The sequence below is a fragment of the Oryx dammah genome, unplaced genomic scaffold, assembly GCF_014754425.2.
Source record: "Oryx dammah isolate SB20612 unplaced genomic scaffold, SCBI_Odam_1.1 HiC_scaffold_2, whole genome shotgun sequence".
NCBI lineage: Eukaryota > Metazoa > Chordata > Mammalia > Artiodactyla > Bovidae > Oryx > Oryx dammah.
Window position 1 is genome coordinate 146,197,014 of NW_024070186.1, and position 24,825 is coordinate 146,221,838.

The 24,825-nt window shown below is 40.9% G+C and overlaps 1 protein-coding gene across 6 annotated transcripts in view; it reads right to left on the minus strand.

The window, feature by feature from the left end:
• LOC120853653 (amyloid beta precursor protein) overlaps positions 1-24,825 on the minus strand; it is a 305,317-nt gene that overhangs the window by 128,197 nt on the left and 152,295 nt on the right. For all 6 annotated transcript variants that reach the window (XM_040227629.1, XM_040227643.1, XM_040227615.1 and 3 more), the window contains exon 6: positions 11,653-11,855. In XM_040227629.1, the coding sequence (XP_040083563.1) occupies positions 11,653-11,855 (203 nt within the window). The remainder of the gene's footprint in view (positions 1-11,652; positions 11,856-24,825) is intronic.

Here is a 24,825-nt window from a genome sequence, read left to right on the forward strand (position 1 = left end):
AGATAAGGATGGTTTCACCATTATAGATAAGGTTGGTTTCACCATTACAGATAAGGATGGTTTTCTTTTTCAGTTTCTTATTCTTTGTCTCAATCTGAATCTGCACAGTATGGGGGACTATCATGCTACTGGAGACTGTTCCTCAAAGTGGAGGCAGCCAGTGAACCGGTAGGATCAGCATCACTTGGGATTCAGGACCCATCCCAGACCTACTGTCTCTGAATCTAAGCTTAGGAAGCACTTCAGGTCACATTAATGTTGGAGAAGCACCATGACCAACTGTAACCTTTATGTGCAGTTACAATGCCAAATGTGGGAGAAGGAAATGGCAACCCACTTCAGTATTCTTGCCTGGAAAAGTTCATGGGCAGAGGAGCCTGGCAGGCTGCAGTCCATAGGGTTACATGACTGAGCATGCATGCATGAGGGTGGAGGGAGATGGGTTGGTAGCAATAAACTGGTAGAACTAAAAAAAAAAGTCAGAAGTTTATATATATATGTGTAAAAAATGTCAAAAGTATATATATATACTTATATATAACATACTTTAATAGTTATTTAATAGTTATATATATACTTTTTAAATCTCAAAAATTATATTTTTTGACATTTAAAAAATATATATATAAAACTTAAAGTATGTTTTTTATATATATGTATGTGTATATATATATATGTGTGTGTGTGTATATATATATATATATATATACACGATTCAACCACTTTTCAAAAGGATCAGAGGGAAAGGATCAGTAAAAAGTTGCATAGGTTTTCACTTATTAAAAGAAGTGTAGATATATTTGGGAAATGAGGGATAAACATACTTTGATAGTTAAAATATTCAAATGTATACATATATAAAATCTTAAGAAATTATCGTTACATATTTCTTTTCCTCTGAAGTTCTGTCTTGTGCAAAATTAAAGCAGCTTCAATACTTCTGCCTTAAATTGAACACCAATACAGTATTCTTCTTATTCATATTTAAGTCTATGAAAACTTAAACTTCTCAGAAACCCAAATTTAAGTGATTTTGTTCTTATAATTTGTCAGAACATTAGAATATCAAAAACATTTTTATTTTTATTGGGGAAAAATAATGAAGAAAGCTGATGTAAGACTGAAGATCACTGAGCTTGGAACCTGCTTCCACTGCATCACTTCTCTGTAAGAAAGAATTATATGACATTTCTGTTACTGTAAGAAAAGGATGTTTCTAGATATGAGTCAAGGGTTGGGAGGATGGTCCTTTTCTGGGGGAGACCAAGTGTGTCCATCTTGCCATGTTAACTTGTTCCTGTCACGGTACCCGGCAGGAAAGAGTGGCTGGGTGGCTTCCAGCTGAAAACAGCAGTATCCCTGCTTGCTCAATTGATGCTAACCTCCATTCGCTATTTTATAACAGGGTACCAGGCAAGAGTGGGTTTCTTTAGGAAGAATAAAAAACAAACCCAGGAAGGCAGTTTTTCTTTATCTCTCACTGCCTGCATGGCACATATGTATGTGTAATATTTAAAAAATAATAACTGTATGTTGATTTGTCTCTAAATATAAACTATGAGACTATACATGATACATCTTATCAAATATCTGTTTTCATTTTACTAAATGAGTACTTAAGTTTTTTTTAGCATATATTTTGTTTATTTTACTTTTTATTCTCAAATTAAAACAAATGTTCACTGCCACCTACAATGTGCAAAGCACAGAGTCAGGTGTCATGACTTACATTAACATGAGACACAGTATCACAGGGATATTTCTCTGCTTATATGTTTAGAGCCGGAGAAGGCAACGCCACCCCACTCCAGTACTCTTGCCTGGCAAATCCCATGGATGGAGGAGCCTGATGGGCTGCAGTCCATTGGGTTGCTAGGAGTCAGACACGACTGAGCGACTTCACTTTCATGCACTGGAGAAGGAAATGGCAACCCACTTCAGTGTTCTTGCCTGGAGAATCCCAGGGATGGGGGAGCCTGGTGGGCTGCCGTCTATGGGGTCGCACAGAGTCGGACACGACTGAAGCGACTTAGCAGCAGCAGCAGCATGTTTAAAGCCAGAGATCACTGTTGATCTCAATATCAAAGCTCAGTGATTTGCAACCAGAAAGACTGTGCTTCTTATCATCTCCCAAGGGACATGTATCAAGGGCTAGAGACGCATTGCTGGTCATCACACCTCGGGGGAGCTACAGTAGAAGCCAGGGATCTTGCTAAACCTCCTACAACGAACAAGACAATCTCCACAACAAAGAACTGTCCGGCTTAAAACATCAATAATGCTGAGACTGAGAAACCCTGCCATAGCCCAGGCAAACACCAGGATTCATGCTGCGTTTTAGGGATTTTGCCCAATCATTTGACCAAAGCTAGTCAGCAACACCTCAGAAATCCTGGGTAACAAATGCTAGTAAATTCCAGAAGAGAGATCCTCATGAGAATTAGCCAGCAAGGTCTTCCTTTGCTTCTATTAATAACACAACATATCAGGAACTTAATTTCACGTGCAAGTAGTGTGAAATTCCTGTCTATATTCTGTTCTCAGAAATTCTATCCAACAAAAGCATAAGTGAATTTAAGGGAAAGAGATAAACCCATCCTCATAGTTAACACCAGCACTGTCTTACTATTATTAACTCAATACAGTACACTTTTTAACAAAGTGCACTATTTTCACCTCCTTTTATTGTTTCAAGAGTCTCCTAGTTTTTAAAATTTGCGCTGCTATCTTGAAGGCCAAGGGGTTTTACTGAACATTGTTTTTAAGTGAAGTGTAGTTGATTTACAATGTTGTTAGTTTCAGGTGTACAGCAAAGTGATTCAGTTATACATACATATATATATTTTTTCAGATTATTCTCCCTCACACTTAATACAGAATATTGAGTAGAGTTCCCTGTGCTATACAGGAGGTCCTTATTGGTTATCTGTTTTATATATAGTAGTGTGTATGTGTTAATCCCAAACTCCTAATTTATCCTTCCTCCCTGTCTACACCTTTTGCCTTTGGTGTGGCAAAATCTATATTGTATATAAGTTCATTCGTATCTTTTTAATTTAGATTCCACATATAGGTGATATCATATGAAATTTATCTTTGTCTGGTTTACTTCACTTAGTTTGATACCTTGTCTGGTGTACTTCACTTAGTTTGATAATGTCTAGGTCCTTCCATGTTCCTGCAAATGGCATTACTCAGCCATAAACAAACCACTGAACATCGTTTTTATATGATATTTGTTCAGCTTTGCCTCTTCTTGACTTCTTACTCTTCCACTAATAGAATCACAAAAAGTCAAATGTCAGAAGAGGTGATAAATTTTTAGGGGGACAAAGAAACAGCTGTTTAGACTGAAATCCATCCTGCTTAAAAACTCCAGAGGGCCTTTTTCTACAAGGGAACTAAAGATTTCCAATAAAACACACAATTGTCACCTGCCCAAAGAATTAGAGCCTCTACTTAATGGAACATGTGGATTTAGCTGAAGATGACATGTATGTTTAAATGCTCTCTTCTCTCATTTGCTGGATTCTTTCACTATATTTGATTTTTTTTAATTGCATATGCTGTGTGTGAAAACATATACAATTGTCAACATTTGTGTATTTTTTGAACAGCAACTGATTTGGGAAAAAAACATAAGAAAGACTAGCATTTTTAAAAAACCTAGTTTCTGGCCTTTAATTGAATTGGGCTGGAAGTTTTGTTTCTACTTTTAAGAAATTTAGACATAATTGTGTTAAAATACCTTCAGCTGATTATTTCCTTTTCTAACATTGTATTACAGAATCTTGACACAAATAAAAGTGTAGAAGGTAAAACTAAGCACTATTAGCCATGTAAAATTTCAAGCAAAATCAAGTTCAAAAACAGAACTTTCTACGTGGCAATGAAGATCTTAGTGGATATATTAAACCATTGACTTCTACATTCCACATTATGCAACCTATATTTCAATAAATTTGTTACTAAAAAATTATATATGTAAACACATCACACGCAGTCTTTTATATGGTTCTGTTTCTCACATTTTAAGTAAATTATTTGAGTGAGTTTTCTAAATTGGGACCATGAAATGGCACGGAAAGAAGCTTGTTAATGCCATGCTTCACTCTGCCTTTACCAAAGCATATATCAAACAATCTCAAAATCAATGGCTGCAGTGCCATGGGGCACAAAATAATAGGCTCCCATCTGTCACATCTCTGCCCTGTGTGGATACTAGTTCTCTCAAAGTCATGAAAAGGATGCTACATTCTGGTCCAGGAACAGGAGTGGAGCTTACTTGCCTGTGGTCCTAACAGAAGGGTAAAGTCTTCCTCAAAAGGGGGCAGTCATTATTCCTTTGCCCTGTTTTTAAACCCATAAGGGAGTTTTAGTTTCATTTGGGGCTAGTGTGCTGCTATGAGAACCCCAACAAAAGTATGTGAGTGTATTTCCATGTCTGCAGCAAGTCAAGCTCACAGTCTTCTCCAAATGTTATGAAAAGTTAAATACAAACAATAAAAAAGAATCCTACTAGTGAATGATGGGATACCTTGCAAGTGGCACATACATTATAGACAGGTAACATGGGAGACGTGAAAATTAGGTCAACCTAAGCTATTAAGATGGTAAAGCGTCTGCCTACAATGCGGGAGACCCGGGTTCAATCCCTGGGTTGGGAAGATCTCCTGGAGAAGGAAATGGCAACCCACTCCAGTACTCTTGCCTGGAAAGTCCCACGGACAGAGGAGCCTGGTAGGCTACAGTCCATGGGGTCGCAAAGGGTCGGACATGACTGAGTGACTTCATTTTCTTTCAAGATAATAATACAAGCCGTTCTGCTTTATTTATGGTACTTCTCGGATTCATTCTATTTGGTGCTCCATTAACTGGCAAATCCCTGTTCTCCTTTAAAAAAATCACTCAGATGACAACTTCTTGGCAATGCTGTAGGTGAAACTTCTGTCTCTAGGCTGGGCACCTTCCTTCCCCTGGGCTGCCAAAGTTTCTCCCCAGTCAGGTCAGAGAGGCTGGTTTCTCCTGAATAGTGAGTATACAGCTCTGGTTGGAAGCAACCTGAGTGAGCCACCTTCTTCATATCCCTGTGTGCTCAAGAACTGGTGTGATGCTCAGTTCCTAGGAGTGCCTAGTCTATGTTGGTGGAATGTACAGCAGCAAGTCACACGATGCTTCTCAGAGATTAACAGTAACCAGAAGGAGAAGAACAGTAATTTAATTCTGTGGAGGTCAAGTCACCTAGCCCAAGGCAAGCAACATTTAGATCACACTTTTAAACTTCATCATCGTATGGTATGCTTAAATTGTCTCCTCTATCAGTATCTCTGTCCATTTAATAGATGAACTTCCAAGAGGTTTAAAATACCCTCAAGAAATGAAATTCCACCTTGAAATGTAATGGCATTTAAAACTATCTTGATTCAATTTTCAGCCAGACATAAAATTGAACTGCAGATATTTAAATATATAATATAGTCACAAAAGGTAATTTAATCAAGAAACTAAGTTTAAGCTGTTTTCTCCTTAATATATGTCCATAAATAACAGCTCTATTATACAATAGAAATGGATATGTCTCATTGATGCATTTTATAATGCAAAAAGACAGTCTGTTGGGTTACCTTTGGCATTCCTAATTAGGAATAAGTTAGTTCTCTGGGAATCAAAATGAAACACAAAACCAGGGCAACTACAGTTGTTATTGTTCAGTTACTAAGTCATGTCTGACTCTGTGACCCCATGGACTGCAGCCTGCCAGGCTCCTCTGTCCTCCAACTATGGTAGCTTAGGTTAGCTGAGCACTTACTGTCTACCAGGAACAGGGCTAAGTGTTTCCTGTGAATGACTTCATTTAATCCTCACAAAATGGTTAAAACTAGGTGGGTATTATCAAATCTCATTTTTCAAGAGGGAAGCAATGAGGTATAGAGATTATTTCACTGATACAAATTCACACAGTCTGTAGGTTGTAAACCAGGCTTTACAACAGACTTACCGAGGGTATCTTGGTAACTGGCCCAAGATCATAAAATTATTAAAAAATTTTCTCTTTAAACACTTCACTAGTCTATCTCTACCTATAATAAAACCACCTTAATGAAATTAACTTGGAATGGTAATATCTGAAATATAAAAACTTCCTAGTATGTTTCTAACGATCAGTATCGGAAGTTTCCTATAAAGGCCTGGATAGTAAATATTTTCAGCTTTTCAGGCCACATGGCATCTTTTGCGACTGCTCAACTCTGCCTCTGTAACATGAATGTAGCCCCAGATAACATGTAAATAAATGGGATTGGCTGTATCCTAATAAAACCTTTGTTTAGAAAATTGGTGACAGTCCATATTTAGCCTGTGGCCATAGTTTAATGTAAAAGTAAAATAAAACGACACTATTATTATATAAATAAGCATTCTAAAAGTTAGGAAATGCTCAAAGTGAAACAATATCAAGATGAACCCCTGCCTAGAACAAAGGAACACACATTTACAAGGGAACACAGGTTAAATTGAACTAGTGTGTATTTATAAACAAAAGGAAAAAGAAAAAAAAAAAAAAAAACAAAACATTGGGTGGTAAAATACTCTGGTCCATCTAAGCCCAAATCCTGGCTTCACCACTTACCAGCTTTGTGATTACGGACAAGGTTTAAAAAATTTCTCTCGGCTTTATTTGCCTTGGCTTTAATTGGGAAATAAAAATTCTACCACTCAGCACATTACAAGGATTAAAAGACAGAATCCCTGCCCTAAAGGCAAGGGGAGTGGTGATCCTGCAAACAAGAAATTCCAGCGTGATCAGCCACGACACAGTAACAGCCAGCTCCCCATCACACCTGCTACAGCAGCAAAGTGCCGAGCCATCAGCAGAGGCGTGATAAATGTGTTACTTGCTGAATCAGTGAACATACAGAAAAAAAAACAGAGTTACTCTGGATGAACAAAACTGGCTAGCTAAATCATAGACTATGCCATTTATTACAATACCCACATCTAATCAGAGTTTGGGCTTCCCAGTGGTGAAGAATCAGCCTGCCAAGGCAACAGACATGGATTCAATCCCTGGGTCAGAGAGATCCCCTACAATACAAAATAGCAACCCGCTCCAGTCTTCCTGCCTGGAAAATTACACGGACAGAAAAGCCTGGAGGGCTACAGTCCATGGGATCAAAAAGACTCGGACTTGACTGAGCACACAGCACACAGACTTGAGGATTCATGGTTGAATCACAGTGTACCCTGATGTCTTGGGTTTATGAAATGCAATCACTTCTCAAAACACAGAAAGTTAGGAGCAAGTGTCTACATATACTAGGGATTTCCTGGTGGACTACTGCTGTATGCCAATTGGTATTGGCTTATTCCACTAGATCAAAACAATAGATCCTAAAGTCAGATAGGTGTGCTCACTTCTCAACAATCCCTTTCTCCTTTGGAATTAGTTAACAGAATCAGAATCAGAACTGGCATCTTCTGCTTTGATATCAATGATTCTAATACAATATAACTGAAAATTTTATGACTATGTTGAAATGTCCTATATTTTTCTTCCCTCTGCCTATTTCTTTCAAATTGTAATGGGTTACAAAACTATTGAGCTTTTTTATGAAGCACATTAAAGACTCATACTAGTAGCAATGTGTTGGTAATGAAGAATGTTCATTATTAAGTATGGTTGTAAATCATATTTTCTCTCGGGCACTGAAACATTAACATTGGAAACGAGATGGTAAGCCTCTGTTCAATCTCTTTTCTTTGCAAGTCATTTCCAACTTTTATTGTCAGTGGAGGAGCCAGCTATATGTTATTAGAGTTTTACAAAGTTAGCAGTCAGCTACGGCATTGACATGGTTCCTCAGGAAAGAGCTGTGACTCACTTCCTATACAGCGGGGTGGAGGGTATGGCAGGAAACTGGTCGTTTTAATGTTACCATCAAAATCTTCTACTTCTGTATCAGAATTAGTTGGGAACACAGAAAACTCTGACATGGATGCAATATATACCATTAACATGTTTCTCCTCTCTACAGTCCATGGGGTCGCAAAGAGTCAGACACGACTGAGCGACTTCACTTTCACTTTCAGCTTTTGTCTGTTTCAGGAGTCTTGAATGGAAGGATAGATTCCCATTATGGTCAGGTATTTGCTTCAAGAAGGCCACTATTAATGCTGTTCTTGACATCAGCATTATTAACTTATCTTTTAAGGTTAGTTTCTTTTATTTTTTTAATCTTTAGCCTGGAGATTTTTTTTCTAAAGTTCTTTTTTAATTGTAGTTGTCTTTCTATAAAAAATACAAGAATGTATATGCCCTCTATTTCTATTTAATATCTAATAATGCTACATTTAGAGAAAAACTGAAGCAAAAAGAACTGGAATTATTCAGAATGTAACAAGAGCATATTATCTCAAGAGAATTCTGTCTGGGTGTGGAATTTGGCATAAGTTTTTGTGGCATTCTCTCATATACTGCATAAATTATGTCACTTACTGCTTACCCATCCCGTCAATAGCAGTAGTATAAAAACAAAAATCTCTTCATTATTTTTACTAGAAAAATGCTCACCACATAATAGGTCCTGAACTGATTACACTCAGTCAATACCAACATTTGCCAGCCTGGCATTAAAGGTCTCCACATTTAAGTCCCAACTTACCTTCCTGTAACCCTCTTACGGAAGATTTACCCATTCTACTTTAACTGGACTGGCCTTATCTCCCAAGCATGCCACGTACCTTCTCAAGGCACCATATCGGTTTGGCAAAGAATCCGCCTGCAATGCGGGAGACCTGGGTTTGATCCCTGGGTTGGGAAGATCCCCTGGAGAAGGGAAAGGCTACACACTCCAGTATTCTGGCCTGGAGAATTCCATGGACTGTATAGTCTACGGGGTCGCAAAGAGTTGGACACGACCGACTGACTTTCACTCAATGACCCTAAAGTAGGCTGCAAGACAATCTATTGGTAGTTGCACCGCCAGCCCCTCTAGCCTCCCTTCAAATGCCATCTTTTTCATAGATCCATCCCTGATCAGTCTTCTGTCCTGTGAAGTAGGCTGTGGGCTCATACTTTTTACAACACAGACTCTGTATTTTTTTGACTTACTAGACTTTCACATCCATGAGGGTCAGCTCTACTGTGTGTTCTCATTGTATAACTGATCCACTGAGCCCAGTAAAATGGCTTATTCAAAAGAGGTACTCCAAAAATGAATGTTGATTAGGTGGACAATAATTATTATGCAAGCAGCTATCCTGGTGGAGAGCACAAGAACTCGAGTCCCACAGCAGAATACTAGCTGCCGTAATTTGTAGTCACACATCCTTTTTTTGTTCACATATAAATTGCTTTATTCTGTTTAATAATTGTAAAATATTCCAAAGTATGGCATATAATAATTCTTTAGCCAAAATCGTATTAAAAACTTTTAGGTTATTTACAATCTTTGTTGTTTCAAATAGTGCTCAATAAATATCTATGTATATTTGCCATTTTTGAATTGCTAGATTGGGATTCACACTTTTTACTTCTGAAATGCATTGCTAAATTGTATTACATTGTTTAAGAGCCATATCTTTTGTCCTGTGAATTGTCTCTCTTTATTTTTTATTGGATTCTCTGAGTCTATTTTTTCTTTTTTTCATGGTATATCTTCTAAAGTAAAGTAAAATATAGTATACCTTTAAAACTAAAGCAATTTACAACCCTGAAACATAGATTATAGAAATAAAGACACTAAAATATATCTTATGATATTTCTGTAGCCATTTTAACTAGTAGAAGGCTGTAGGGCCTCCAGTTAACTTAAAAGTCTAATAGATATGCTTCAATAAAACTGATTAAAATTCCCTTGTAACTGAATCAGTGATTAGTATCTATGAACAGTCCTATTTATCTTAAATGTATACTCACAGGTTGATCAGTGTAAACCTGAAAAGAATGTGTTATCAAACAATTATCAGGAGCAAAAGAAAAAGAAGCCCTGAAAAATCCATCTTTCCCTGCTAGGAAAACAGAAGCTAACAAGTTCATGTAGCTAGATCTGCACAGATGGTCCTAAGAGGTACGTGGAAAATGTCCTGAAAAACAGTGCCTCAAACAAAATGCGCATTTATGTAAATGAACGTCTACTTTGTGCTAAACTGAAGAAGTTGTCATTACATAGGGAATTACAAAGTTAAGCGATCTATTTGGTATTCTATGTATATTTTAAGAGAATAAGTGACATTGTAATAGATTTTAAGATACCTCTGAGTGTTCAATTCAGAATAATCTCACTTTTAAGAGCTACGAGTTAAAGAAATGCAGAACTTCAAAACTACTATGTTAAGTGAAAGAAGCCAGCCACAAAAGACCATGTATAACCCCACTTATATTAAAAGTCTAGAAAAGGCCAATCTCTAGAGACATAAAGAAGGTTAATGGTTGCTGAGGGCTGGCGGTAAGAACAAGGATTCACGGTGAAGGGGTGTGAGGACTGCAGTGATGAAAATGTTCTAAGGTTGGATTTTGTGATGTTTTCACAATCTGGTACATTTATTAATGCCACTGAATTATACACCTCTGCACTTAAGATGAATGAAGTTTATATGTAAATTATACTTCAGAAAAGTTATAAAAAATGCAGGGAAGGGAAGCTGACATACTACAGGGATCGTTAGGAATCTATGTGAAGCAAAACGAGTAGCCTATTTTAAGCTCCAATTTAACAATGGAGCAGAAAGCATTTTACTTTAGTAAAAGTGACCATAATGTTGTAGCATTTGTGGACAGACTTTGAAAATACCTGCAACGCATTAAAACAATACTTCTGTCTGTACTCATTCAATCTAATCTTAGGACCATCTTTTACTATTTGCAAAACAAACATATGCCCTTTAAGAAAGGCAACGGCAACAATCCACTACTTTTTATTGTTTATTGTAAACTGAACCTTGCTTTTATTTCAGGGAGACAAAAAAGGGATCTTCTAATTCTTTCCCTATACAACATTTCCAATAGAAGCATTAATTAACCAGAAAAACAGTCTAAGATCTACCTCCCTAAGAATGCACTGTCACTTCCCCCAGTAAACTATCGTATAGAAAACACAAGTCATCCAAGTTAAATTTCACAGCAAAAAATAATGTCTTGCTCTCCAAGTGGACTTCTTTTGCTTTAAAATTAAGTTAAATCTAATTACAACTACTCACTCAACCAACATTTATTGAAAACTTTCGATAAGGCAAGCACCCTGCATCACACTAGGTAAAATCCAGCCTTTGGCATTAAGGAGCTCATAGTCTTGGTGATGAAAGGGGCCACGGAAAAGGGAGTATAATCAACACCCACTGTCAGAAGAATGCCAAGGAGGCCACCTAACTCGGGACTTGTCAAATGACATGGCCCCCAGTTAGGTGGAGTTCTGCAGAACAACGTGCCAAGTTGCATTTACAAGGCACAGAACAGTCTGTAAAATCAAGATTTCACATTTTTTTGAAATGAATCGTTGGATGCTTATTCAACCAAAAAGAGTTCCACAAACACAAGGTAACGTTACCTCCCATCACCTGGGAGGCAGTGGTGGTAGGCCGGGTAGAAATTTCAAACCCTGGTGTGATGCCTTCCTTTTCCCTGAGAAAGAAAAGTCCAAGTCAGCAGTGGATTACCTCGGACCACCTCTTCCACAGACTCCGTGGTGGTGGTGGTGGTGGTGGCGATGCTGGTGGTCCTCTCCGCGGCCTCTTCATAGGGCTCCTCGGCCTCTTCCTCTAGTTCCTCGCCATCCTCGTCGTCCTCCTCCTCATCGGCTTCTTCTTCCTCAACATCCACCACTTCTTCCTCCTCTGCCACTTCTATGGCCTTGTCTTCACTGGAGCGGGAGGAGAAATGATAGCAAGAGTCATGAAACACATTTCGGGCGAGCAAAACGAAAACCGATGACAAGGAGTTTGGGATATTTGGGAGGGAATATGGCGTTGAATTAAAACACGTGGGAAGTCTGAAACCAGCAGGTCACACTGTGAATCCCAGCTCAGTAGATCTGCAAGTTTTTAAGCCCTGAACACAGATCTTAGTTTACACAGTTGCAAAAAGAGGATACCGTGATTCCAACTAGATGACATTCTGGAAAAGGTAAAGTTATAGAGACCGTGGTTATGGAGCTATGATTTTTCCAGTAGTGATATATGGATGTGAGAGTTGGACTAGAGACAAAGCTGAGCACCGAAGAATTGATGCTGTTGAACTGTGGTGCTGGAGAAGACTCTTGAGAGTGCCTTGGACTGCAAGGAGATCCAACCAGTCCATCCTACAGGAGATCAGTCCTGGGTGTTCATTGGAAGGACTGATGCCGAAACTCCAATACTTCGGCCACCTGATGCGAAGAACTTACTCATCTGAAAAGACCCTGATGCTGAGAAAGATTGAAGGCGGGAGGAAAAGGGGACGACAGAGGATGAAATGGTTGGATGGCATCACCGACTCAATGGACCAAAGTTTCAGTAAACTCCGGGAGTTGGTGATGGACAGGGAGGCCTGGAGTGCTGCAGTTCATGGGGTCGCAAAGAGTCAGACACGGCTGAGCGACAGAACTGAACTGAATGGAGACCACAAAAAGATCAGTGGTTGGGAGGAGTCAGGGGTGAGGAAGGAAGGCATGAACAGGCAGAACAGAGGGGATAGTGAGAGGGTAGTGAGACTACTCTGTAATACACGGTATCAGAGACGATATATAATAGTCCAACATACAAGCATGCATTTGTGAAAACCCATAGAACTGTACAACACAAAACGTGAGCTCTAAAGTAAACTATGGATTTTATTAATGATATAGCAATATTGGTTCAAGTGTACAATACCAAAGCAAAATGTTAATAATTCTCTGAGGGAGGGCTCTGTATTTCCTGCACAAATTGTTTTCTGAACATAAAATTGCTCTTAACAATAAAGTCTATTAAAAAGTTTGGGTGGGGGATACCAAAACAAAGTTTACTGTAATACTGGCATTACTTTTTGTTAAACATGTGAAAATACCACAAAACGCCTGCATGGTACATATTCAATAAGTGGATGTGGAAATTGACTCAAAATTGCTATTGAATGTTTACACTGGAAATGAAAGGGGAAGAAGAAATTGGTTTTTCCAGTAGTCATGTATGGAATGTGAGAGTTGGACCATAAGGAAGGATGAGCACTGAAAAATAGATGCTTTTGAATTGCGGTGCTGGAGAAGACTCTTGAGAGTCCACTGGACAGCAAGGGCAAACCAGTCATTCCTAAAGGAAATCAACCCTGAATATCCACTAGAAGGACTGATGCTGAAGCTCCAATAATTTGACCCCCTCACCAAAGAGCTGACTCACTGGAAAAGACCCTTATGACTACCCCCATGGCTCAGGCGATGAGGAGTCTGCCTGCAATGCAGGAAATCTGCATTTGATTCCTGGGTTGGGAAGATTCCCTGGAGAAGGAAAGGGCAATCCATTCCAGGATTCTTGGTTGGAAAATCCCAAGGACAGAGGAGCCTGGAAGGCTACAGTTCATGGGGTTGCAAAGAGTAATTTGGCAAATTGGAAGTGGTCAAACAGGAGATGACAAGAGTGAACACTGACATTCTAGGCGTTGGTGAACTAAGATGGACTGGAATGGGTGAATTTAACTCAAATGGCCATTCTATCTACTACTGTGGGCAGGAATCCCTTAGAAGAAATGGAGTAGCCATCATGATCGACAAAAGAGTCCAAAATGCAGTACTTGGATGCAGTCTCAAAAATGACAGAATGATCTCTGTTCGTTTCCAAGGCAAACCATTCAATATCACAGTAATCCAAGTCTATGCCCCGACCAGTAACGCTGAATAAGCTGAAGCTGAACAGTTCTATGAAGACCTACAAGACCTTCTAGAACTAACACCCAAAAAAGATGTCCTTTTCATTATAGGGGACGGGAATGCAAAAGTAGGAAGTCAAGAAACACCTGGAGTAACAGGGAAATTTGGCCTTGGAGTACAGAATGAAGCAGGGGAAAGGCTAACAGAGTTCTGCCAAGAGAATGCACTGGTCATAGCAAACACCCTCTTCCAACAACACAAGAGAAGACTCTACACATGGACATCACCAGATAGTCGACACTAAAATCAGACTGATTATATTCTTTGCAGCCAGAATGGAGAAGCTCTATACAGTCAGCAAAAACAAGACTGGGAGCTGACTGTGGCTCAGATTATGAACTCCTTATTGTCAAATTCAGACTGAAATTGAAGAAAGTGGAGAAAACCACTAGACCATTCAGGTATGACCTAAATCAAATCCCTTATAACTATACAGTGGAAGTGAGAAATAGATTTAAGGGACCAGATCTGGTAGAGTGCCTGATGAACTATGGACGGAGATTTGTGACATTGTACAGGAGACAGGAATCAAGACCATCCCCAAGAAAAAGAAATGCAAAAAGGCAAAATGGCTGTCTGAGGAGGCCTTACAAATAGCTGTGAATAGAGGGGAAGCTAAAAGCAAAGGAGAAAAGGAAAGATATACCCATTTGAATGCAGAGTTCCAAAGAATAGCAAGGAGAGATAAGAAAGTCGTCTTCAGCGATCAATGCAAAGAAATAGAGGAAAACAATAGAATGGAAAAGATTAGAGATCTCTTCAAGGAAATTAGAGATACCAAGGGAACATCTCATGCAAAGATAGGCTCGATAAATGACAGAAATGGTATGGACCTAATAGAAGCAGAAGATATTGGAAGAGGTGGCAAGAATACACAGAAGAACTATACAAAAAAGATCTTCATGACCAGATAATCACAATGGTGTGATCACTCACCTAGAGCCAGACATCCTGGAATGTGAAGTCAAGTGGGCCTTAGGAAGCATCAATAGGAACAAAGCTAGTGGAGGTGATGGAATTCCAGTGGAGCTATTTCAAATCCTAAAAGATGATGCTGTGAAAGTGCTGCACTTAATATGCCAGCAAATTTGGAGAACTCGGCAGTGGCCACAGGACTGGAAAAGGTCAGTTTTCATTCCAATTCCAAAGAAAGGCAATGCCAAAGAATGCTCAAACTACCGCACAATTGCACTCATCTCACATGCTAGTAAAGTAATGCTCAAAATTCTCCAAGCCAGGCTTTAGCAATATGTGAACCATGAACTTCCTGATGTTCAAGCTGGTTTTAGAAAAGGAAGAGGAACCAGAGATCAAATTGCCAACATCCGCTGGATCATGGAAAAAGCAAGAGAGTTCCAGAAAAACATCTATTTCTGCTTTATTGACTACGCCAAAGCCTTTGACTGTGTGGATCACAATAAACTGTGGAAAATTCTGAAAGAGATGGGAATACCAGACCACCTGACCTGCCTCTTGAGAAACCTGTATGCAGGTCAGGAAGCAACAGTTAGAACTTGACATGGAACAACAGACTGGTTCCAAATAGGAAAAGGAGTACATCAAGGCTGTAATTGTCACCCTGCTTATTTAACTTCTATGCAGAGTACATCATGAGAAATGCTGGGCTGGAGGAAGCACAAGCTGGAATCAAGACTGCTGGGAGAAATATCAATAACCTCGGATATGCAGATGACACCACCCTTATGGCAGAAAGTGAAGAAGAACTAAAGAGCCTCTTGATGAAAGTGAAAGAGGAGAGTGCAGAAGTTGGCCTAAAGCACAATATTCTGAAAACTAAGATCATGGCATCCGGTCCCATCATTTTATGGCCAATAGATGGGGAAACAGTGGAAACAGTCTCAGACTTTATTTTTTGGGGCTCCAGAATCACTGCAGATGGTGATTGCAGCCATGAAATCAAAAGACATTTACACCTTGGAAGGAAAGTTATGACCAACCTAGACAGCATATTAAAAAGCAGAGACATTACTTTGCCAACAAAGGTCCTTTTTAGTCAAGGCTATGGTTTTTCCATTGGTCATGTATGGATGTGAGAGTTGGACTGTGAAGAAAGCTGAGCGCCGAAGAATTGATGCTTTTGAACTGTGGTGTTGGAGAAGACTCTTGAGAGTCCCTTGGACTGCAAGGAGATCCAACCAGTCCATCCCAAAGGAGATTAGTCCTGGTTGTTCATGGGAAGGTCTGATGCTGAAGCTGAAACTCTAATATTTTGGCCACCTGATGGGAAGAGCTGACTCATTTGAAAAGACCCTGATGCTGGGAAAGGTTGAGAGCAGGAGGAGAAGGGGACGACAGAGGAGGAGATGGTTGGATGGCATCACCAACTCAGTGACATGGGTTTGGGTGGACTACGGGAGTTGGTGATGGACAGGGAGGCCTGGCGTGCTGCGGCTCATGGGGTTGCAAAGTGTCGGACACGACTGAGTGACTGAACTGAACTAGATGCCTCAATTTTAGCCAATATACTGCCTCCTCATTTTTCTACAAAATCTTGATGTACTGCTAGTGAGTAAAGATGACTTAATGCATGCCTTGGGCCAGTTTCTTGTGTTTGAGCTCTCTTCTGTATTCAACGAGATCACAGTCACCAACATTCTTTATTTGTATTTTTAAAAGTTATTTGTTTTTAAATGAAGGGTATTGCTTTACAATACTATCTTCGTTTCTGCCATACATCAGCATGAATCAGCCATAGGTATAACGATGTCCCCTTCCTCTTATCCTCCCTCCCACCTCCCACCCCATCCCACTCCTCCTGGTTGTCACAGAGCCCTGGTTTGAGTTCACTGAGACATACAGCAAATTCCCACTGGCTCTCTGTTTGACATATGGTAGTGTATATGAAGGCACAGAGAATAGACTTATGGACACAGGGGCGAGAGGGCGGGAGGGGAGGGTGGGATGAATGGAGAGAGTAACACGGAAACATGTACACCAATACTCCTTAGTTCTCCAAATTAAGTGGGAAATTCATGGAAAACAAGGGAGAAAAATCAAATCAAATGAGTCTTCTTAAACTACGACGTGTGAAGTGCGGGTTAAATGCCAGGGTTCAGGTATGTAATCCGGGGTAAAGACAACAGTGGGCTTCTGGGTGCGATGTCTGGGTGCGATGATGAAAACAGGGCATCCCCAAAGTCCCCCCAGCCATCTCTGTTATCACTTGAATGTTGCATTTAAAACTTCAAACAGAAAGCATGTGTATAAAAACAGCTGTGTTTAAAGCGATCTGCATTCTGGTATGTCTCCAGCCATGGAAAAAGAGTGAAATACATGCCTACCATCCATCACTGCATCTGCCCGAGCAGTTTCGTGGCATAATAACAAGGAACAGAGACACAGAACAGTTCAGCTGGCTGAGGAATTAAATTACTTGGCCTGAGAGAACTCATGTCCAGTTCTTATTACCATAGCTTTGATTTCTGGAATTAAATTTAGACGTCCAGGAATTCAATTATCTCTCTGGACACCATTAAAACAGCAGCACACAGCTATGTTTTAATGATGTGGCATCTTCTGCTAAAAGGCCCAACATGCCAAGATTATAACTTCTGTTTGCAGTTTTCATAAATAGCTGGAAACACAGAAAGGGGAAAAAAAATAAAAAAACTTTTCCACCTTCTCTTCAACAGCTAGACAACTCTGTTCTGTGATGTGACCAAAGTGAGTCAGCTTTACATTTATTTTTTTATTTGGCTGTGTATTGGTGCTTCCCGGGCGGCTCTGATGGTAAAGAATCCCCCTGCAACACATGAGACCTGGGTTTGATCCCTGGGTTGGGAAGATCTCCTGGAGAAGGAAATGGCAACCCACTTCAGTATTCTTGCCTGGAGAATCCCATGGATGGAGGAGCCTGGTGGGTTACAGTCTATGGGGATCACAAAGAGTCAGACACGACTGAGTGACCAACACTTTCATTTTCACTTTCATGGGGCATGTGGGATCTAGCTCCCTGACCAAGGAGTGAACCCAGGACCCCTGCATTGGGAGCTCAGAGTCTTAGCCACTGGACCACCAGGGAAGTCCCTAAGGTGAGCCACAGTTACCAAAAAAAAAAAAAAAGAAAAAAGGCAAGAAGGTCTAGTTTATGGAAATGTGAGGCTGAGCATCATAGAGCAATGTCTTATCAACAAGTAAACTCACAATAAAATAGTACTTTGAGCACACGGTGGAGTATTCATTCACTCACACATTTTAGCCTCTGTCAATTTAGAGCAGACAGCTTTTCCAGCCTTTAAATTGCAATAACGAAAACAATTTTAAGGCATGAGGGAATGATCTGAAAACGCTTATCATCTTAGGAGCATCTGAATTTAGTAAACAGGTTGAAGGGCCATAGGGACATTATTATGAGGAAATCAATCACCGAGGATACAATTTTGGGTGTCAGCAAGTAAGACTTTAGGTGGGTGAAGGATACATTGCATCACAAAGGTGGTGTTCCAATTTCTAAGTCTGACCTTGATAGAGTCCACTCATCACAGGTGGTTCCTTAAGACTCCCTCAAGACAAGAAAAGATTCTGATTCACTGACTAGTTTCAGTTATTTTTGTTTAAGTCATGCAAAACAGTTCACCATTTGCATTCTCTAAAAAAGCTGTATTTATTCTTTCATCTTCTCCATTAAGACTGATAACTTTTCTCTCCCTGCACTCTGTAGGACAAAGGAGAGGAAATGGCAGAGAGAAAGTTGATTCCCAGGGTTTTTGTGAATTGACAATCAGGAGACCTGAACTACAGCACAGATGAGGGAAGAGTGAAAACAGAGCCGCTGGCAGTTCCCAGAATGTAAGGACCCACAGTCTCAACAGGAAGACACTCAGACACTTCTGTGTTCATCAAGAAAGGGGAAGAAAAGAGTCTCCCAGGGTAAGGGGATAGAGAGAGAAAGCAAAGTTTTCAAAAAGGTAAACAGACAGTCCTTTCCCACTCATTCCAGCCCAGGTCTTAGCACTGCCCGTTTTAGCCTGGAAGGTATGATGGCTGGATACCTTTGTCCCCGAGGGAAGCAGTCCCTGAAATTATGGCTGCTAAACTAGGAAAATTAGAAGTTGCCAGAAAATGTGAGAAAGTAGGAAACTTATTATTCACGGTTCTGAGTAAATGATTCAAGAGCGGGGATAGCTAGGTAAGAAAAAGCCACTCTTTCCCCCATCTAAAAGGCACCATTAGAAGCCAAACATCAGACACAAGGCACACTTCATGTAAATGATTCTATTTATATAAACCATGGAAACAGTTACTCCTCACCAATGTTAGAACTCAGAGGAGCTGTTACACTTTGGCGTTCTTTGGCGAGGGGAAGTTTATGCCCGGGAGCAAGCAGAAGGGGGGCTTCTGGGTGTCGGCAAGGCTGTGCTTTGCTCTGGGCGTGTCCTGTTTTGAAAACCCATCGAGCTGTAACTCTGTGTTAGCTGCGCTTCTCGCTGTGTACACTGTGTCCATGTTTAGTTGCTTCAGTCGTGTCTGAGTGTTTGCAGCCCCAGAGACTGTAGCCCGCCAGGCTCCTCTGTCCATGGGATTCTCCAGGCAGGAATACTGGAGGGGGTTGTCATTGTTACTCCAGGGGATCTTCCCGAACCACTGATCAAACCCACGTCTCCGGCACTGGCAGGCGGATTCTTCATCACTCAGCCACCTGGGAAGCCCCTGTGTACAATGGGTGCTGTGTGCTTAGTCTCTCAATCATACCAGACTCTTTGCAACCCCATGGACTGTAGCCCACCAGGCTCCTTGGTCCATAGGGATTCTCTAGGCAAGAATATTGGAGTGGGCAGCCTTTCCCTTCTCTAGGGCATCTTCCCAACCCAGGGATCGAACCCAGGTCTCCCACATTGCAGGTGGATTCTTTACCATCTGATCCATCAGTTCAGCAAAAAGGATTAAAAAGGAGAGAACAAGGCGACTCTTCTTACATACTCTCACAGCTGGTCTAGGATAACAGCTTGTTAATGAATAAAACTGTTATTTTCAGGGCCTACAAATTGGAAAAAATATACCTCCATTTCAAGCTCCCAACCACCTATGAGCAAAAATTATAAGGAGCTGAACACATTAAAACACAGAAGATTATAATACATATAAATCTGGCCTCATTGAATTAGTTAAGTTACTAATTCTCTAAATTAATTCATCAGTTTAGATATTTTGTAAGTGAATTTTATGCTCACAGTATTCAATCCATCATATGTTGATGATTACTAAAAAAAAATTACTTACTTTTAATACTCTGTTAGACTCTCTGTTATCTATGCTAAGTCACTTCAGTTGTGTCTGATTCTGTGCAACCCCATAGATGGCAGCCCACCAGGCTCTGCCATCCCTGGGATTCTCCAGGCAAGAACACTGGAGAGGGTTGCCATTTCCCTCTCCAATGCATGAAAGTGAAAAGTGAAAGTGAAGTCGCTCAGTCGTGTCCGACTCTTCGAGACCCCACGGACTGCAGCCTACCAGGCTCCTCTGTCCGTGGGAGTTTCCAGGCAAGAGTACTGCAGTGGGGTGCCATTGCCTTCTCCATTTGTTACCTGTAGGTAATATCTAAAACTGACCCCCACAGATTTCTCTTGAGCAGTCTGCTGAGTTTCAGTATAGTTGCTTTGATGGCATTTCTTAGGTGGTGGTGGTGGTGGTTTAGTCGCTAAGTCGTGTCCGACTCTTGCAATCCCATGGATTTCTCTGTCCATGGGATTCTCCAGGCAAGAATATTGGAGTGGATTGCCATTTCCTTCTTGAGGGGATCTTCCCAACCCAGGAATCAAACTCAGGTCTCTTGCATTGCAGGCAGATTCTTTACCAACTGAGCTATGAAGGAAGCCCCATCCTTTAGGTAGTAGGTATTATTAACTTGTCAATAAAAGGATCTCTGAGAATCTGGCTAACCTCTCCTGAAAAATGCCCTGTAGCAGGAACTCTGTATGCTACACTAAAGCCATTCTTAACTCCTTCCCCTATCCATTTTTTGACCAGAGAAAGCAAGAAACCAAATTCTCCATGGCCTTGTGGACAAGGAAAGCAAGGTGACCAAGATATTGCTGGATAATCTGATGCCAGGGGACACATACTTGAACTTCTAGGTGGGGCTTTCAGGAAAGTTTTTACTTTCCAGATGATAAGATTCCTACTGATGGTCAGAGCTCTTCAGTTCCTTCACCCCCTGCTCTTCTACTTTAACTGGTGGGGCAACAGCCATCTGTCAACTATTAGGTGATGAACATTAGGATGCAGAAGCTAATTAAGACGGTGAGGGGGAAAGATACAAAAAGGAGGGCTCTGTGTATCACCACACCAGCCCAGCGCTCCCAACACCAATGACTGGGTTTCTGTTACTTGCAGCTAAAGGCATTCCTTACAGATTGTTCACTAGCTTCCTCTGGACCCCTGGTCATAGGTTCCAGGTTTAGGAAGATAAAGACCAAATTGAGACACCCAAAATTCATGACTCAGGCCGTAAGGGTGAGTTAGACAGGTCACAACCTTAATCTAAACTAGGATGCATGAACACTTACACATTTAATGAATCCCTATTCCGGCGAGAGAATCCACACTACTTACTGCATAGTAGATGTACCATGTACTGAATGCCTTAGAAAGTCCACGGGAAAGTAATTCTTGTGAGCTAGAGGTGTCAGGACTGGTAGGACATGAAAAGTGGGTGTGAGTATGAGGTAGGAATATCCTGATAATGAACAACCAGGAATAACAAGTCCATCAGCCTGGCTACACCAGAATTTCCCATGGGCTCTGAATTTTAACAGTGATAGATGCTCAGCTGCAGAGACCAGGTATCCATATATATATATATATTTTTTTTTCTGTAGTCAGTGAACAGTTGAGTATTTGAGTTGAGAGGGATGTGCACCAATTGATAATGAGCAAAAAAGAAGTGGGGGTGTAATGCATTAATTCACCCACTCATCCAATCATGCCACTACGTGCGTCTCAAAGCCACACATCAGTGGTTCCTTTTACCAAGTGCCAGGTGCTGTAGCAGGCCCAGGGGGTGGAGGAGTGAACGTGACAGAGCCTCTGCTTTCTTGGAACATGTTTTAGTAGGGAAAGCACAATATGGGCAGATAAATAACTATGCAAAAAATGCAGTAGAAAGGAAAGGAAAATGTGTTAACCAGTGACTACAAAAGATGTGTGTGTGGTGGGGGATAGCTTCTCAAATAGGATGGACAGGGCATGGTCCTGGAGAAAAGGTCGTGGGCATGAGACTTGGAACGCTGAAAGAGTCAAGGTGGGTGTATGGTTAAGACAGGAGTAAGCAAAGACCCTGGCATGGGGGTGAGCATTAGCAACCAAGGAAAAAAAAAAAAACAAAAGCCACAACAAAGAGCCAGTGAACTTGTGCAGGTGGGGGTGGAAAGCTGGGTGCCAAAGAATTGATGCTTTTGAACTGTGGTGAAGACTATTGAGAGTCCCTTGGACTGCAAGGAGATCCAACCAGTCCATTCTGAAGGAGATCAGCCCTGGGATTTCTTTGGAAGGAATGATGCTAAAGCTGAAACTCCAGTACTTTGGCCACCTCATGTGAACAGTTGACTCATTGGAAAAGACTCTGATGCTGGGAGGGATTGGGGGCAGGAGGAGAAGGGGACGACAGAGGATGAGATGGCTGGATGGCATCACAAACTCAATGCACATGAGTTTGGGTGAACTCTGGGAGTTGGTGATGGACAGGGAGGCCTGGCGTGCTGCAATTCATGGGGTCGCAAACAGTCAGACACAACTGAGCGACTGAACTGAAGGTGAACGGGGAAAAAAAAACAAACTCAAAGAAAAATATGTGACAGAGACCGTATATGGCCTGCAGAGCCTCAAATATTTGGCTCTTCACAGAAATACTGCCGCCCCCTGGCATGGATGGTGCATTGGGGGTGAGGAGGGGATGGGAGGCTGTGTCCTGATCTGGGGACACAAGAGACACGAGGAAATAAAGTGAGAGTCCTCATGGGCTTTAGGAAGTCCAGGTTTCAAAATTCTATTAATACAGCAGAAACCACAGTGATCTCTGCCTCTAGCCTCCTTCAGAGAGGGCAGCATGCAGGGTCCAAGGAGGCTGGGCTCTTCAGTATGGCAGAATGCATAAAAGTATGAAGTATGGGACCCGACTGCCTGCTTCTGAATCTCAGGTCTGTGACCATGAGCACATTACTGAACCTCTCGGGGCCTCCTTCTCCTCATCTGTAAATGGCAAACTTGTAACAGGAAGCTTCACAGGGGTATGATGGGAAACATATGGGCTAAAATTTGCAGAGTACTTAGAAGAGCACCTGATCTATAGCAAGGTACCATGTAAGAGAGAAATAAAGGCAAGACCATGTGCACAGTGCGTGGCACAACACCCGGTCCAGGTGTGTGAGTGAATGAATGATGCATGACTAAATCCCACAGAAATATTCCTTCAAAACACTCAAAATCAATGTAATCTCTGACAACTATAAGCACAGTTTGATTTTATCAGAAAACAAAAGAGTCAGATGTTAGGCAGTCCTAGGAAAGATCTTAAGAGAGGGGAATACAAAATTACTTAATCTTTAAAGTTCAGGAAACTACTTTACCTGTCTCCTGAGAAGCCTGTATGCAGGACAAGAAACAACAGTTACAACTTGAGATGGAAAAACGGACTGGTTCAAAACTGGGGAAGGAGCACATCAAGGCTGTATATTGTCACCCTGCTTATTTAATTTATATGCAGAGTACATCATGTGAAATGCTGAGCTGGATGACTCACAAGTTGAAATCAAGATTGCCAAGAGAAATATCAACAACCTCAGATATGCAGATGATACCACTTTAATGGCAGAAAGCGAAGGGGAACTAAAGAGCCTCTTGATGAAAGTCAAAGAGGAGAGTGGAAAAGCCAGCTTAAAACATAACATTCAAAAAACAAAGATCATGGCATCTGGTCCCATCACTTCATGGCAAATAGATGGGGAAAAAGTGTAAACAGTGACAGATTTTATTTTCTTGGGCTCCAAAATCATTGCAGATAGTGATTACTAACACGAAATTAAAAGATGCTTGCTCCTTGGGAAAAAAAGCTATGACAAACCTAGGCAGCATATTAAAAAGCAGAGACATCACTTTGCCGACCAAGGTCCATCTAGTCAAAGCTAAGGTGTTTCCAATAGTCATGTATGGATGTGAGAGCTGGACCATAAAGAAGGCTGAGCACTGAAGAATTGATGCTTTTGAATTGTGGTGCTGGAGAAGACTCTTGAGAGTCTCTTGGACAGCAAGGAGATCAAACCAATCAATCCTAAAGGAAATCAACCCTGCATATTCATTGGAAGGACTGCTGCTGAAGCTTCAATACTTGGGCCACCTGATGCGAAGAGCTGCTTCACTGGAAAACACCTTGATGCTGGGAAAAACTGAGGGCAAGAGAATGCGGCAGCAGAGGAGGAGATGGTTAGATAGCATCACTGACTCAATGGACACAAGTTTGAGCACTCTGGGAGATAGTAAAGGAGAGGGAAGCCTGGTGTGCTGCAGTCCACAGGGCCGCAAAGCGTGGGACATGACTGAGCAATTGAACAACAACAAAGTTCAAAAACCCTATGTGACAGACGGTATTTTCAGAATTCTATCACCCCGTGGTCTACTAATATGAATAGAATCCAGTGTTAAATTTGTGGGTGTGTTAGTTACTAAAGTTCTTGCAATTTGGAAAACAAATGGTATTCACTGCAGGATGCTAGGAATGAAAGAAAATTGAAGGAAAATTATAATAATGATAGGTTAGCATAAAAGCAACTTTGTCTCATACCAACTTTTAAAGGCTGCCCTGTTTAGTCTAGTGAGTGTCTAAAACACAAGAACAGCAAAGAGATAAGAGAAGCATTAATGCAAGGTCTGATGTAACTAGCAGCACTCATTTACAACATCTGAAAAAGAATTTATCTTTTCTTCATTACCTCAATAC